General features: G+C 49.2%; 2 protein-coding genes and 2 non-coding genes across 6 annotated transcripts in view; 3 read left to right on the top strand and 1 right to left on the bottom strand.

The window, feature by feature from the left end:
- Positions 1–5,475: 5,475 nt before the first annotated feature.
- Positions 5,476–11,272, bottom strand: SIRT4 (sirtuin 4). 3 transcript variants are annotated; one of them, XM_054082874.1, is made up of 5 exons: positions 10,865–11,272; positions 9,037–9,459; positions 8,056–8,350; positions 6,897–6,976; positions 5,476–6,478 (listed from the first exon to the last, which is right to left on the bottom strand). In XM_054082874.1, the coding sequence occupies exons 2-5, from the start codon at positions 9,354–9,356 to the stop codon at positions 6,382–6,384; spliced, it is 792 nt and encodes a 263-aa protein (XP_053938849.1). In that variant the 5' UTR covers positions 9,357–9,459; positions 10,865–11,272; the 3' UTR covers positions 5,476–6,381. The 3 variants fall into 3 exon arrangements, with proteins under 3 accessions (XP_053938849.1, XP_053938847.1, XP_053938848.1); XM_054082872.1 differs by having other exon boundaries at positions 9,037–9,542; positions 10,865–11,206; XM_054082873.1 differs by having other exon boundaries at positions 5,480–6,478; positions 6,774–6,976; positions 9,037–9,542; positions 10,865–11,177.
- Positions 11,273–13,285: 2,013 nt separating this feature from the next.
- Positions 13,286–13,426, top strand: LOC128853939 (U4 spliceosomal RNA). The gene has a single exon (XR_008452782.1). It is a non-coding gene; the product is annotated as a U4 spliceosomal RNA (small nuclear RNA).
- Positions 13,427–14,431: 1,005 nt separating this feature from the next.
- Positions 14,432–14,572, top strand: LOC128853938 (U4 spliceosomal RNA). The gene has a single exon (XR_008452781.1). It is a non-coding gene; the product is annotated as a U4 spliceosomal RNA (small nuclear RNA).
- A 500-nt stretch (positions 14,573–15,072) lies between these two features.
- Positions 15,073–16,207, top strand: part of PXN (paxillin) — a 44,460-nt gene continuing 43,325 nt past the window's right edge. Inside the window, exon 1 of the mRNA XM_054082388.1 lies at positions 15,073–15,217. Coding sequence (XP_053938363.1) covers positions 15,181–15,217 — 37 coding nt within the window. The 5' untranslated portion in view covers positions 15,073–15,180. The remainder of the gene's footprint in view (positions 15,218–16,207) is intronic.

Genomic DNA, 16,207 nt, shown 5'->3' with positions numbered 1-16,207 from the left:
CCTGCCCAACTCCGCAGCCGCTGCAGCTGGTATGTGAGGTGCTGGAGAGGTGGCAGTTCTACAGGCTTGCACTGCAGAGGGGAAGGCTCAGTGCCTTATCTTCCTTTTCTCTGTTGTTGTTTTCTAGGCCAAGATTTTTCAGGCTCTTCAGGGAGAGTTGAATTTCTCCAGCTATGTGGGGATTGCAGAGGTGGAAGAGAAAGTGCTCCACCTGGGACGAGACATGCAGAGAGGAAACACCTGTGCTTGTGGTAATGACCATGTTTCAGTTTCCATTTGGGCCTGGAGACTAACACTGGACACTTCTACTGTTGCTCTTCCTCTCAGGCTCAGCTTTTCTCCTCTGCCACTGTCCAGTTAGTGATGCAGAGGGAAAAAGTGCAAAATGCGGTAACCGAGTGTCTTTCCTTGGTGGGAAAGGAGAGGACGGGGGCTACACACAGAACTGCAGATATCATCTGTATCTCGAACAGTGGGTTTAAATCCCAGCTGGCTTGTCTCTGCCTTTCGCCTTCCTAAAGCAGTTTTGTTCTCAATCATTCAGGTGGGATCTCAGGGAGAATAGTGATACTGTTTATCTACCATCTTTGTCATGCTTTTTCTCAGCAGACCTCAGAATACCTTACAGAAAGGCATGGGCCACAGTATTGTGTCTCTTATGTTATGGAAAACAGGTGCAGAGAGGCACAGTGGCTTTCTGGATGTCACAGTGTCACTTCTGGATTGATCAAAGCATTGCGAATTCACTCTGGTCTCATCTTTCCAAGCCTAGTGCCCTGTCCCCTTGGACACTAACAAAGTCTTCCTCTCCACTGTGAATCCGCTGTGAGCCTGCTGGCTGTCCTGTTGCCTCTGGGGCTGGCTGCCCCAGAATATAAGAGATATAAAGAATATGCATGTTTTGGAGCAGAAGCATCAATTAGTATAGATGCGGAAACATTTCAGAGTAATTACTGTCCAGCGTTTTGAATGCATCTTTTACTGTCAGAGTGTTCCACAAACAAGGTAGAGAAAAAAACACATTGGGTGAAGGGTATTGCAAGCCCTTCCCATTTAATGGAAAATATTACTTTGATTTCATTTTCGGAGTGTGGTAACAGCCTAGGACTATTTAGGAGAGTACCTGAGCAGAGGGTGGTGTGTGATAGGGCATGGGGAAGAGGGAGCAGCCCTGCAGTGTTGCCAGGCTCTGGCCACTGGAGTGGGGCAGCCCCTGCCTGTCTGAAATGCCCCCAGCTGTGCTTGCTGCTCCCAGATGCTTCGTGCCATGGGAACTGCCAGTGGGAACTGCAGAAGGAACTCAAGAGAAACACAAGAAAGGTGGCTGGCATTCTGTGGTCTGTTTTAGAAGATATTAGATCAGATCAACTTTTTGCTGCTGGATACAGTATCATATCTCCCTCTTTTTATCACCACCAGAGCAGAGACCACTTGCTGCAACTGCAGCTGCAAGGTCTATAGGAGAAAGATATCCACTTTCTTTGCAAGGAACCTGATTTATCTTCCATTTAACTTATTTCCTGGATTTTTCGTGTGGTTTTCATGAGCCACAAGCTCAATGCTTCATCACCTCCTTTAAAATAAGCTTTCCACTTTGATCAGCTCTTCACAGCTCCAAATTTCCCTCTGACTGAAAGGGCCAATCACCATAAATCTGGCAGAGCTTTAGGAACTGTCTTCAATCCGTTTGGCTGTATGCAACTCAGTAAATGGACGTCATTATTCCCCTTTATGCTAAGCTGTGACAACACATCAAAAAGCGTTTGCTTCTTGTCTCAGCTCCAGTGCTGTTTTCCCCAAGCTACAAAGGGACTCATCTTAGTGAGAAAGCAGTCTTAATCCCTCTTGTGTGATAGCCTTAGTTTCCTAGCTTTCCTCACCTGCCAGCACAGCTTCCTGTTTGTAGCAGTAGTAGGTGCAGAGAGAGACGAGGAGCCTCACTGCAGCCGTGGTCGGTTCTGTGCATGGCCACAGGAGCTGATTGTTCCACCCAATTCAGTTCTGTCACACCAAGTGCTAAATGGGGGGAGAGTTGTAATCTGATTTTTGTCATATGCCATCTGCTTGAGTGAGGAGCCAGGCACTGCTGCTCTCTCACTGACAGCAGTTTGTGTCAGCCGGTGAACTCTGGGGCACAGGCTGACTTGTTGCAGATAGTCAATCTTTAGAATGATGGAATCCAGTTGGATTTTCTTCTCCTTGGCTCTTGCCCATGTGAGGATATGGGATCACTGGACATTTAGATGCAGCATATGTCTAAATCTTTCTATACAGTTGTTCTTTTTAAGGGTCTTCTGGTACAGGTATAGCAGAATGTCCCAGAAATCCTCTCTCATTAGCAAAAAGGCACCATTCTGATTTGCATATGCTGAAGCTGCATATGTTGTCTGGGTCTTGGCAAGGGCAAGCAGCACGTAGGTCATTCACTCAAAACTGCTTGCCTGTAGCATGTAAAAGTCACAGCGCTGTATCATTAGGCCCTCTAACACAAAATGTTTTTATCCCCCCCCTCCCCCGCTCTTTTCTTATTTTCAGCTCTAGTAACTGTTATCTCCTTGCCTGATTGTCTTGTCAGGGTTAGTGGGTATGAATTTCTTATTGTTTGTCTGTGTCCCCTGAATCACTTCCTGTGTCTGTCATGACCTGGGTGCATAGGTGATGGAGCACTCGGCTGTGCAGCCCCTGTTGAGGACCCTTGCAGTTAGAAAAGCGAATAAGATAGGAGGAAGAGGATTAATGGGTTCCCTTGCAGTGTTATTCCAAACACAGAATCCTCTTTTTTTTTTCTTTAAGGCTCCAACCAAACAAATCAAAGCTGTTTAACAGCCCGTGTACCAGAATTTCTTGTCCCTGCAGGATGCCAGGAGGAATCTGGCATCTGAAAAATATTTTCACAGTATCTATCAGTGATGAAAATGGCCAGACCAGTAGGACTGGAGAGGCAAAGTCCTCTATGATGAATTTGCTCTCTCACCACTATTATCTTTTCTGTAATTTGAAAACACAACCACTAAGGCCAAGTTAATTCAGATCTCAAAGCATTTCACTGAGATGCTATAGAAGATAGCTGGGTGTAGTGATAAGAAACTCTGACTTGAGGCATTTGGCTGAAACCCTCCTTATTTCTTTCCCATTGACTCCAGACAGCCTCTGAGAACTGTTGCTTTCAGTCGCAACCTGGGGCTGCCCTAGGACAGGTTATGTGAGAGGTAGGCTCCATCTGTCCTGCCCAAGCCCCAGGTTTTGAATCAACAGACTGAAGAAACCAGTGAGTTGGCACTGTTTTGAAAGATTTGTTTCCTCTCTTTGTAGCTCCAGAGACTGGGAAAGGGCGACATCCGAGGCAGTCACGGGGGAAGAAGCACACCCTAGCAGGTAAATTTAGTTGCCATAACTCCAAGGTTCCTGAACCTCCCATGTTCACCATGCCCAGGGTCTCTGATCCCTTTCCAGAAGTCGTGAATAAGTAGGTTTGCCAGCAGGAGCCATCTGACTGTAAGACGTAGGAGGCTGTGCTTACACCATACCCGCCAGGCACAAACCCTCCGGGCCAGCCACAGGAGCACAGTGTGTGAAATCTCTCTCTCAGGCTGCAGGACTCGATTACGAAGTTTGGTCTGAGAATTTGCTCAGGAACAGAGACATTGGTGGAATGGACTTGCGCTTCCTTCCCAGTGATGGGGGAAGAGAACACTGCTCAGACTCTGCAACACACTTTCTCTGTTACTTTCACCTAGTAAGGCAAGGATTACTGTTCTTTTGTTTAGTCTTTTAGCAACAATATTTCTTCCCCTTTTAAAACTTCCTCCCTTGCAGATTCTGCATAGGCCGAGAGGATAAAGCTGAACACTAGGTCAGTTTTTTTGCTGAGTTTGTTTTCCCTCAGCATGGCTGATGTGCATCCTATAGTGCTCAGCCCTGGAAGTTTCTGTAACTCCCTGCAGGCTGGCAACTACATCACTAAGCTGAGAAACACAGACCTCTTAGGACAGGCCTTTGCTATCTACCTGCAATGATGTAGTTATCTTCTGATAACTGTAATCTCACTGCACAGCCTCTGCCCACACAAACAGTCCCAAGGAGTGACAGGGGTAGATGTCAATCAGCATTAGGGTGATGCTGATCTGGCTTTTGGTGCAGGAATTTTAGGCTTTCTCTGGCCTCTCTCAGTGGAGCAAACTTAGTTCTCGGTGGTGTCTTAGGGAACATGTCAAGAGGTGAAGTGCTCTGATCCTGCTTTAAAAGAAGTCAATTTTAGTCGTGCTGGATCAGCTGAGCAGAAAGAAAAGGAACTCGTTTGTCTCAGCCTCATATACTTGTATATATAATCGTTAATATATAGTAATGAACCATGCACAGGAAATGAACTGTAAATGTTCACTTAGCGTAAGTCATCGTCGCAGCGTAACAGTGCGTTGGGCCAGGGTAACATGACTCATTTATCAGTGATGCTGAAGAGACACCCGGACTCCTCTCCCACAGGCTCAGCTGCTGAACTTGGAGAAGGGGCAGTGAGAGACATGGGGGGTTTAGTTTAGTTACCTGTCACATTGCTAATTCCAAGTCCTGACTGGAAACGTTTTCTTGTATTTGACTTCTTGGCAATACTCCTCAAAATGCTGGCTCTAGCGGCAGTAAGCCTGCAGCCTCTGTCTTTAACACACCTGTGTCATGCAACTTTTGAGGTGGTGCAGATGACACAGACAGTGAGAAACCCAGCCCCAGTTCCTCTTCTAAGGAGGCATAAATGTCTCTTCTTACATGGAAAAACCTATGTGAATAAATGCCCTGTGCAAGCTCCCTGGCTGTATGGAGACTGCGGTGTGTTGGCAATGATTTCTGCAAAAGCTGTAGTTAACAGCTGTACTGTGCTAAAGATGGAGTGACATCTGTTAGTGTCCTTTCATGGCCAAGCAGCAGACACCTAAATTGCTGATAAGTGTGTTTTCCATTAAAAGAAAGCAGAATGCAGGTAGGGGTCCTGAACTTTGCTCGCTTGGCTCCTAAGTGAAGCCATCTTTCCTCTGATCCATAACAGCTAAATCTCGAAATGGATTAAGTATCTTAATTCCCTCTGCCTTCTGCAGAAATTGGGTGCCTAAGTATCCCTTAGATTCTGTGCTTTACTCACTCTTGCCTGGCATGGATTTGAATCAAGAACAAAAGCAAAGAACAACTCTGCATCATGTGATCGGCTGTCCTTGCTTTGCTACTTGACCTTTTAGCAGAGCACTCTGGCATCCTTGCTTCCAACTGCTTGTTACTGTACTCATCAAAATATTAATACAGGATATGTTATGTGGGGAATAGGATGGGGGCATTTGGAATTCCCCAACAATTTATCTTCCTCATAGCCAGAAGGACAGCTGTAGGTACATGCAGAAGGTGGGGGTCACAAATTTAGTGTTCTGGTCTGGACAAGATTCTTTTACTCCAGAATTGGTTTAATATATCTTACGTTACCACCCTAAGGATCGACAAAAAAAGATTACCCAGTAGTGATGGATCTCCTGTTAGGAGTGTGGAAAATTACATCTATTAATAGCTTGAGATTACCTCCTGAGGGAGAACTATTGTACAGATTTAATTGTATATCTTTCTTAATTCATCAGCTGTTAGTAATTACATCCTGCATTTTTGCAATGGAAAAAATGAATCTAAACTGGCTGCTGAGGCTATACTTAAATAAATCATAGGAGGGAAAGGAAATTACAATGCAAATAGTATCAGTCTTGTAAACAGATTTAATTCACTAGTTAGCTATTCATTAATTAAATAACATCTTCAAAAAATATGTTCTGGAAAATGTAGCAGCCACACTGAAAGCAGAGCTGCTCAGATTAGCTTAAAATAACTCCTCTGGCATCTCAACAATATATAATTTTAAAGGTTTCAGATAGTAAGCAGTTTAGCTTGTCAACTGACAGTTGAGCGAAATGCTGACTCCCTCTTCTTGCTAGAAGACGTCAGCCATGTAGTTTGTGCTTTCAAATAATCTCTTACAAGAGCAGTATTCTTGTTCAGCTTCTATTTTGAACCATTTTTTTTAAATGACAACCGCAGTTCTTCTTGCCTCCCTTTCCTCTTTGCACGCACCACAGCTGCTCACTAGTGGTGTTGGCTCTTCCGGCAGATCGCGTGGTTTTCTATATCGCCCTCCTGTGCTGTAGCCTCAAGTTACTGCTCAAAAGCCCTGTCCCTCATTCTTCTCTGGGGACAGGTATAAGAAAGGTATTTTGTTCTCAGATTTGACAGTCTGATTACCCTGTCGCAGTGAATGAAAAGAAAAGTCACTGTTTACAATGGCAAGGTAAGGCAGAAAAGTACTTTTTTCATCATCATCCCATTTCCTGTAAGTGGAGATGGTTTCAATGGAGAAAACTAGTGGGGTTGATATGTGCGAGGCTTGCTGCCCTCTCCTGGTGTCGTCAGGGGCCACGCACTGGGTTGAGGTTTTCCCTTTCTGAGATGATGAGTTCTGCAGAAGTGGAGGGAAGAAGCTGCTTTATAGATGGAATTGATTATTTTAAACAGCAGTGTTTTTATTAGGATTAGATTAGATTAGGATTTGATTGTTAGGATTAGGATAAGAAGTCTGGAGCACCTCCCATATGAAAACAGGCTGAGAGAGTTGGGGTTGTTCAGCCTGGAGGAGAGAAGGCTTCGAGGAGACCTTAGAGCAACTTCCAGTACTGAAAGGGGGCCTACAGGAAAGCTGGGGAGGGGCTCTTTATCTGGCAGTGCAGGGATGGGATGAAAGGGAAGGTGCTCACCTTGTAGAAATAATTTTACTCCCTGTAGCTACTAAAGCTCAGCTTGTTGAGTCGTGTACAGCAATCAAAGGCAGCAGCTCTCCACAGCGGGAATTCAGTTTTAAGGATGCAAAGTGATCTAACCTTGTGGGCCCAATGTTGAGGATTGCAATTGGTAGCTTCTTCTCCTGGGCAGCAAGAGCAAACCTGTAACCGGAGTATACCTGCAGGAACACGAGAGGACAAATTTATTGGCAGCTTGGGCAAAAGAAGAGCTACAGCAAGGAGTAAGAAAAGTATAACAGGAGCTGTTGGCAGTGGGGAAAAGGGTTGTATGTGCATGCTGTGCTAGGCAATCACACTTAATTCAGGTAGGAAATGTCTTCATTCAGGAGTGCACAGAAAAGAATAGCTTTTGACCTCTGTCAGTGAAGGATTTGCAGCTTCGTAGAAACTGAAAAGTCACAGCACTGTCAAGGGAAATGCCCTTGTCTTTTAGTAAATCTCTGTGGCAGTTTTATTAGTTATCATAGGTACTTAAATGCTCCTACTTTGATGGTTCTCACATGGCCCAGCTTAGGTAGTACAAGAATGAACCTAAGGCATTTCAGTCATTCCTATACAAAGGATTATAAGCTTAAGAACTGCAAGCTCAAGGAATTTGTCTCCAGTATCCTGAAGCTGAAAGAATGACAGTCAGGGAGCCTTGGTTTTATCTCATTCTGGGAGGCAAAAGTAGGGTTTTTTCATGTAATAGGACTTGTTCATGGAAAAATTTCTGTTATACACACTGTATTCCAGTAGCTTCCACGTGTTAAACAGTAGGGGTTTCTAAACTACCTTACCTTGTACGTAAAAGGCTAATGGAGAAAACAGACTGTGATACAAAGGACAATCCTAAACAGCAAGCAGAGATATTTACGCTCTCTTCTTGAGAATTTAATTAGGAATAAGAGATCCTAAAATCTGGTGTTTCATATTGTGTGCCATGAGGCCTAGAAAGCTGCCAGAAGTAAAACATTAAAGCAAAAAAGTGTGGGATGGTCATCTCTACAGGACTGAACTGTATCAGGTGTCTCGGCTTCACAGCCAAGCATGAAGTGAACTGGCAACAGAGTGACAGAGAAGCCCAAGCAGACAAACTGTGAAACCAAACTTCAACCACAGTAAAAACAGAATACAAAGAAGCTGTGGAAAGGCTGTTGTGATGCACAAGCAATTAGTAGCCTTACTGGGACCAAGGATTGTTGCAGGCAGAGTAGCACAGAAATAGGAATGAGTTGTGGGAGGAAGACCTACTTACCTGCATAGAGGATCCTGCCACCAGCATAGAGTCTGATTCCGCCAAGCGCTGATGCACAAAATCCACTTTTTCCCGGCTCACTGTGTCTCCAAAGAATGTCACATCAGGCTTCAGGATTCCACCACATTTACGGCAGGCTGGGACCTGGAAATCACGCACCTGCTCATCTGTCAGGAAGACATCCCCATCTGGAGCCACACCAAATGCTTCAGCTTTCCAGGTAGGATTCAAAGCTTCAAAGTGCTCCTGAAGCTCAGAGCGCAAGATCTGGTCTCCACAGCCCAGGCAGAAAACCCTGAAATTCAGAGCAAAGTCTTAATAGAGAGTTTCATGTCAGCTGAAGATATGGAGTCTGTAACGTCTTCCTTAGAAGGGCTGGAAGGTCTGTTGTCATTATCAAAGTTATTTACCAAAAAGTACAGTTGCAAGAGCTGTCTTTCTGCCTCTGATTGTTGCTTTGTAGAAAGGGTCTAGAGGAAGTGCTTTGAACCCTGCTGTGCATCCTCTCTCCCAGTTCAGGCTGTGCCTTTTCATCTGGAAACACTGGGTGATCACAACAAGACTGTGGTGGCCCCTCTCCAGTCCACTCACCCTGTGCATTTCTGGCACCATACACTCTACTTAGCCCTGCGTAGTCCTTGCACCCTCAGCATCTCCCCGTCCTTTTCACTAAGAGGATTTGCTGTAGCTAGAAAGGGGAAATTATGGCTGACGCAGGCTCCAAAGGAAACGAGCCCAATAATGCTCAAAAAAAATGGAGTGGTGTTCATGTTTCTTAAATACTGTGCTGCGAACAACACTGTTTTGTCATCTTTTTTCCACCCCAGCCCAGCACCGCTTTTCAGCATGACATCTCCTGGAACATGGCATCGACATTTTGCCTCCTTTCTCAGCAGCTGTCATTGCACCTCCCTGTCAGTCACTTCTGCCTGAGTGGCAGACTGGAGGGTGAGCCATCCTCCCTCTGCTCACAGAGAGTACCTGTGTGTGCAGCCATGCAGTTCAGTCATGCGCTGGCTCCCGGCTTTGGTGTGAAGGGCATCCACGTTCTGCGTCACCAGCCAGTGCAGCTTCCCCAGCTTCTCCCAGTCTCTTAGGACCAGGTGTGCTGTGTTTGGCTGGTGGGAGGAGAACTGGGGCCAGCCCACAAAGTTCCTTGCCCAGTACCGCTGCCGGGCACTGGCACTACGAACAAAGTCAGCATGCTGGACAGGCCGTCTGTCCGTCCTGGCGTAGAGCCCGACACCTTCGGAGCGGTAGTCTGGGATCCCTGATTCAGTTGAGATTCCAGCTCCAGTCATTACAAACAGCCTCTTGGAGTTAGAAACAAAGTGCTGTAGTTCCTCTACTTCCACAGGATCTGGGGGACGACAAGCTGGCACGAAAGCCAAGTTTGGAGAGGTCCTGGATAGAGAATGGGATCTGAAATGACGGGATCTGATGGCTCTGCAAACTCCTGACAACTTCCTGGTAGAGAACATGTTCAGCTAAAAGCCAAAAACAGAACACATGGCAGGTAAAGGAAAGCAAAGAGCGTGTCCTTAATTCTGTTTACTTGGGATTCCCTGGAAAATGATGCTGGTAGTATTTCTTACTCTTTTTTTTCTTTTTAGTAAAGGAGCACAAATTATTTGGAAATGTTAGCTGAAGCCCATTGTCTGAGGACAGTGTTGTCCCTTTCACAGAGGGCCACACTGAGGGCTACTCAAGAAACAAGGACAAACTTACACACCTGACTCGCAGTATTCCTGCTCTCTTATTCCGTTGTGAAGGATGGTTGCCTAAGAGAACTTCCAAACAGAATGAGTTCTAGAAAGACCTAAGCATGGAGAGTCTTTCCCAGGCACGTGCCGCAGGGAGCCAAGCACCCCACCTAGAGACACCATAGAGCTGGTGCATCTGGTTCCTTCCCAGAAGAGACCCTTCTGCCTTTAACATTCTGCCTGCTCCAAATCAGCCCTTTTTAGTTACCCCATCCTTTACATGTATTATGGGAAGGGAGAGAAAAACAACCTTGCAACATTCCTATTTCAGGACAAAGGTCTTGACTGGAGTTACTTCTGGTTTTCTATAAAGGTCTGGTGCAGAACAAGCCTTTAAATGGGACTGAAGATGATAAAAGACACTACCTAAATGCCTCTGGCACCACCTCCCTTACAGATGCCACCTTGCCAAGTGCATGGCGAGGTGGAGGGGTACTGCTTTGCTTCTCTAGCAGGAACAGGAGGCTTCGCTGAGAGAAGAGAGATCACCCAGATGTGAATTATTTAAATCTATGCAGAGGACTGATCACAATGATTTGATTATGACTGAAAAATCACAATTATTTTTATCATGGTTTGTTGTTTAGCAGGAGTTGTGTTGGGCCTTCTATCTGAAGAGGCTTAACCTTCTATGTGAATTAATTGGAAGGGACAAAGTCTCCTAATAAACTGTAATTTGTGTTGAGAATAACCTCTGTCATGATGCTCCCTAAAGGCTGTTGAGCCAGTTTGACAGTGTTTAAATCACTTTAACTGATGGAATTCTCTATTCCTATCCCTCCTCACCACAAGACCTCTCAGAAGGAAAGGTTTTGAGGGGGAATGACATGGAGGTGTGACATGGGTTGGCCCATAGAGGAGGGAATGCAACAGCAAACCCAACAGCCAAATGAGCCGTGCTTGAGAGCTGCTGCGAAGCACAGAAGAGGGCATCGCAGAGAAACTCACAGAGTACTGCCTGGGAAGTGCAAAGCTGCTTTTATAATTAAAGCTCTGAGATTAAGAAACAGCAACTACTCTACGTCAGTGAAACTCTTTACACGTACCTATGGAGATCCGAGGCTAGAGTTTGTCCTTAGCAGGCATCCAAGATGCTCCACAGAGGCCAGACGAATTCAAGGCCGAGGACAAACAGGTTCTACAAATGGTTACGGATCAGAAATTCAGAGGGACACCCACGTCATTCGAGCCTCTTTGTCTGTAATAAGGACGTGAGGGGGGAAGAGCCGAGCGGAGCGCACCCCCAGCAGAGCGCCGCGGGTCCCGTCACGAGGGTACCGCGCCCGGCAGGAAGGGGCGGCGCTGCCGCAGAGAGCCTCTGGGAGATGGAGTTCGCGGGGAAACCCGACCCGAGCGCTGCCGGGGCAGTTCCCGGGCGCCGCAGGAGGGCGGTACTCGGGTTCCTGACACCGGGTAAAGTCAAACTGAGAACCAGCCGCCCTCAAGGAATCGTACAAGAATAAAATCAGATGTGGTTCAATACAAATGCATGTCATTACCTTGATAAAATGCATTGTGGGCGCTTGTCCTTACGTGGGAGCACCTCCTATCCGAGGACAGGCTGAGAGAGTTGGGGTTGTTCAGCCTGGAGAAGAGAAGGCTCAGAGGAGACCTTAGAGAGACCTTCCAGTGCCTGAAGAGGCCACAAGAAAGCTGGAGAGGGACTGTTTATAAAGGCTTGTGGTGGTAGGACGAGGGGCAATGGGTATACACTGGAGAGAGACATAAGGAGGGACATAAGGAATGTCTTTGCGATGAGGGTGGTGAGGCCCTGGCACAGGCTGCCCAGGGAAGTGGTGGCTGCCCCATCCCTGGAAGTGTTCAAGGCCAGGTTGGACGGGGCTAGGGCAGCCTGATCCAGTGGGAAGTGTCCCTATCCATGGCAGGAGAGTTGGAACTGGATGATCTTTAAGGTCCCTTCCATCTCAAACCGTTCTATGATTCTATGATTTTCTTTTCACTGATACGAACAGGTTTTAGGCTTACAACGTGACTGGACAAATAATGGGAGAAAAATCCACTGAGAGCTGTTAAGGACCCCTCTCCTTGCTCAGGAATCCCCAGAGGTGTGAGTTGTCGGAGACTATGGGAGTACACTGGGCCAATACGCCCTGTTCTGATGCTCTTCCTTCAGTACCTATACTTGGTCCCAGGACAGATGGACCTGTCTGGCAGTCCTGGTGTTCATAGCTAAACACATTTGGGATGACAGTGAGAAGGTTTGGGATAAAGATGTGTGAAGGGACTGTGGCAACAAGGAGGGGCAAATAATGAAAATCTGGTTCGTTGGGACAAAACCCGAGAGGCCAGCAAGTGATGGGTGTTCTTTGGATGAAAAATTAGAGGGTGAGGGTTTCTCTGACTGAGCTGAGCTTCTCCCAGGGCACAGACAGACTCACAGTTCAGGAGTAAACTCCCATCCCTCAGCACCTCGTTAGCAGCAGGAATTTCTTCCATCGTTTTCCAGTGGATCCAGCAGATCCTCCTTTCTAAGCATGGAGCAGGCAGGGGCGGGGGGGCTGCTCATGGCGACTTTGAGTTCTTGAGTCCTTGTGTGAAGGTGTCCCGGGGTGCTCACAGGGCTGATCCTCCACCCCAGGGCCGTGCTAATCTGCCGGCTGCCCGGCAGGAGCTGGTGGTGCCTCTGCTTGGTGCCAGTGTCGGTCTCCATAACCACTCCATAGACCGGACAAACTGCCTGGCAAGAAGCTGGGTGGGGGGGAGCTTTTTTGCAAAGAAGTCTTATATTTTCTGAAGAGAAAATAAATAGGATGCCCAAAGTGTGCCAGGAGCAGCCTGGTGTGAGGTGCTCACCCAGCTCCAAGCCCTAGATCATCCAGTTGGGGGTGGGAATTAGATGAACTGGGAATTAGAGCTAGGTGATCCCTTCCAACCCAAACTATTCTATGATTCTGTTTCACACGCAGTGGGCTCTCCCTAATCATTCGGGATGCTTTGCTAATGTGTTCTCCAAACAGCTCTTGCTGATTAGTCAAGACATTACAGGAGTTCCTAATCCATTTTCCTTGCCCTTTACAGTTATTCTGAAGCCCCGCGGAGCCTCAGCCCGTACGGCCGCGGCACCGCATCCCGCTCGCTCACCCCGGCAGAGCTCTGCGGCGCCGACCCGTTCCGTGAGTCCCCACCCGCCGCTCGGCCCTCGGGGCACGTCGTAAAGAGTTTAAACGCGTTTAGCGGACGGGACAGGGCCGGGCTCGTCCCGGCGGGGCGGCCCCCTCCCCGGCGCTCATTAACATAGCGCCTCTCCCGGCATCCCCGCGCCCTCCGCCGCGCCGCCCCGCCGCCCCCTCCCCGGTGCCCCCCCCGGTGCTCCCCCTCTCCGCGGCAGCGGAACGCGGGCCGGGCTGGGGGAGCAGCGGCGGCGCGGGGGGCGGCGGCGCGGGGGCGCGCTCTGAGCTGGCGGCGGGGCGGCGGCGGGGGGGGAGGCCGCGGCGGGGCGGGGCGGTAGCTTTGCGCAGTGGCAGTATCGTAGCCAATGAGGTTAATCCGAGGCGCGATTATTGCTAATTGAAAACTTTTCCCAATACCCCGCCATGACGACTTGAAATATAGTCGGCACTGGCAATTTTTGAGAGCCTCTTCGGAGGCTGCTGTGCGTGGTTAAAGAGAGACTGCAGCACCGTGGCGGGGAGGCGAGCGGGGATCCCGTGCTGGACACCCGCGTGCGGGCCGGGGGCTCCCCTCCCGCCGGGGTCCCCAAGTTTGGCGGCCGGGGACGGACCGGCGGGCCGGGGCTCGCTGCCGGCCAGGGGACGCGAAGTTTGGCGCCTGGGGACGGGGCGCAAAGGTTCCGATCAACCCAGGAGTCCCCGTGCTGTTGCAACGGGTCCAGAGGAACGATCCGAGGGCGGGAGCATCTCCCATCCGAGGACAGGCTGAGAGCGCTGGGGGTGTTCAGCCCGGAGAAGGCTCCGAGGAGACCTTAGAGCATCTTCCAGTACCCGAAGGGGCTGCAGGAGAGCTGGGGAGGGGCTGTTCATAAAGGCTTGGAGTGACAGGACGAGGGGCAGTGGGTGTAAACTGCAGAGGAGCAGATTTAGGCGAGACATAAGGAGGAGTTTCTTCACTATGAGTGGTGAGGCCCTGGCACAGGCTGCCCAGGGAAGCGGTGGCTGCCCCATCCCTGGAGGGGTTCCAGGCCAGGTTGGATGGAGCTTGGAGCCCCTGAGCCAGTGGGTGGGACTGGATGGGCTTTAATGTCCCTCCAACCCAAACCACTCCATGATCCTGTGGTGCCGGGCGCCCGGGGACGGGATAGTGAGACGGGGCCTTCCCGCGGGTGCGGATCCCCATGCCGGGCGCCCGGGTTCGCGGGGCGGAGGCGGCGGGGAGACCCCACTGAGCGCAGCGCTTCCGGCGTGACGTCACGCATAATTTGCATACCACTTCCCAGCAAGCCCCGCGGCCTCCGCACCGCTCGTTGCGGCGGGAGCAAACGGGACGCCCCGCTACCGGTGGCCGCGGGGCGGGGGGCAGAGGCGGGGGAGCAGCGGCGCCGGGGCGGCTCGGGGGGGAGCGGCGGGCGGAGGGCCTCGCCCCGACCGCGGCGGTGGCCCCGTGGCGAGGGGTGGCGGCGGCGGGAGGAGGGAGTCAGCTTTGCGCAGTGGCAGTATCGTAGCCAATGAGGTTAATCCGAGGCGCGATTATTGCTAATTGAAAACTTTTCCCAATACCCCGCCATGACGACTTGAAATATAGTCGGCATTGGCAATTTTTGACAGTCTCTACGGAGACTGATTTGTGGTGTTAAAAAATAGATTGAAAAGAGTTTTATCCTGGGGTATGAAGTTATTCTCATTGCTTTGCAGTTTGTCTTTCTCTCCCTTTTCTCTCCCGCCAAAACTGTCTGTGGTGACACATCGCTGTGGTGCTTTTGTTCTGTTTTGTGGAATCCTATCCTTCACCTTATGCTAGAAACCAGGCTTATTCATTTTGCTGTAACAGATCCTTCCAACACGTGTGAAGCTGGACCTCGAACAGGGAAGTCACACGTTGAGGTTTACTGCCATTGCCTTAAGTGCAAAGCTCTGCCTGAATTTTTCTTTGATATGCTCACCGGAAGAAAGAGCTGCATCCCCTGGGATGATGTCCATGTGGCACAGCACAGAGGACACACACTGCAATGAAGTCATTCTCATTGAGTTTCAAGTCACTGTCTGGAAAGTGCACTGGTAATCTCTAAACATGCCATACAAGTCATTGTAGCTTCATACCTGTCGATCGATTGTCTGCTGTAAGTCACGGTGCCGTTCACCGGAGGTGTTATGAAAGGAGCTCGGCATCTCCTCTGTTTGGCAGCCAGTCTGGGATTACAGCCCTGGAGGGGACAGGCGGACAGCGGATGATCCACCCAGTCTCCAAGTGCCCGGTGTGTGGAGGTCAGTGGATTAGGCGACTCTTCTATGGAGCTGGTCTGTAACTGGAAAATGATGCTTTGACAAGAGGGAAAGCTGCCTTGAGCGAGCACTCTGAATGCTTGCATTGTGCAGAGCCAGCAAGTCCTCAAGTCCAGCATTACGTTATTATTGACTCACTGTCTGACTTTTTTTTTCCAGCTCCCAGCCCTGTTTCCCATCTGTAAATAGGGGCAATAACTTCTTGTCACACCTTCTGTGAAAGAAAAGTCGAGTAATAAAGTGTCCTAGTCTCAGGGCACATCATGAGAGATGCCCTACGTATTTCTCTGCTGCACTGTCTTCGTGCCCTAGTGCTTCCCATCCAGCAGCAGAGATGAGGGATGTGGCTGCTCTTGGTGTCACTCCACTCTCATTCACATCGGCAGCCTCTGGATGTGCCTTGGGTACTCTGCTCTGGTAGGAAAGAGTTTGCTGGAGGTGGTCCTCACCGGGGAACTGCAGATGCTTCTGCTGGGAGCTGCATAAGGATGGCGCTTGAGCAGCGAGCAGTCATGAGCCAGTGAGAGTTTCAGAGGCAGAGAGCGGGTAGATGGTGAGAAAACAGGAGTTCCAAGGTGTTGGAAGGACGGGAGAGGGTGAATGTTATTTTGGGTGAGTTTAGCTTGAGCCCGCACCATTGAGCAGTTGTCTTAGCAGTCTGGGTTTTAACCTGTCCCTACTCTTTAGGCTGTCATGGGAAGGTTAAGGACAGGTGATTTTAAGTAAGAAATGGTAGTGTGTGAAATAGTTCAGTTATAGACAGCACCTGGCTGTGAGGAGTTCAAGGAGAAGGTTTGTTTGAAAAGCTATGTTACTAGAGGATAGCATTGCTCATGTGGCAGCCCTGCCTTCCCACCTCACCAACCCTGTCACAACAGGGCTGAAGCCACAGGCAAAGCCTTAGGGGCAATGTCTTCAGGTTTTTTTCCCACTGTGCAGGTTGGACACCACCTGTTTCTTGTGGGTGCAAAC

This window comes from Cuculus canorus, chromosome 17 (genome assembly GCF_017976375.1).
Source record: "Cuculus canorus isolate bCucCan1 chromosome 17, bCucCan1.pri, whole genome shotgun sequence".
NCBI classification, from domain to species: domain Eukaryota; kingdom Metazoa; phylum Chordata; class Aves; order Cuculiformes; family Cuculidae; genus Cuculus; species Cuculus canorus.
The sequence above is the reverse complement of the archived record's forward strand: the minus strand, read 5'-3'. Positions and strand labels throughout refer to the sequence as shown.

Excerpts from the sequence above, each read along its gene's own strand:
- SIRT4 (XM_054082872.1), bottom strand. The coding sequence starts at position 9,536 with ATGTTCTCTACCAGGAAGTTGTCAGGAGTTTGCAGAGCCATCAGATCC. Across the intron at positions 8,351-9,036 it reads CTGCATGGCTGCACACACAG|GGTTTTCTGCCTGGGCTGTG; the intron begins GTACTCTCTGTG and ends TCTGAATTTCAG. Across the intron at positions 6,479-6,896 it reads CTCAACATTGGGCCCACAAG|AACTCATCATCTCAGAAAGG; the intron begins GTTAGATCACTT and ends CCACTTCTGCAG.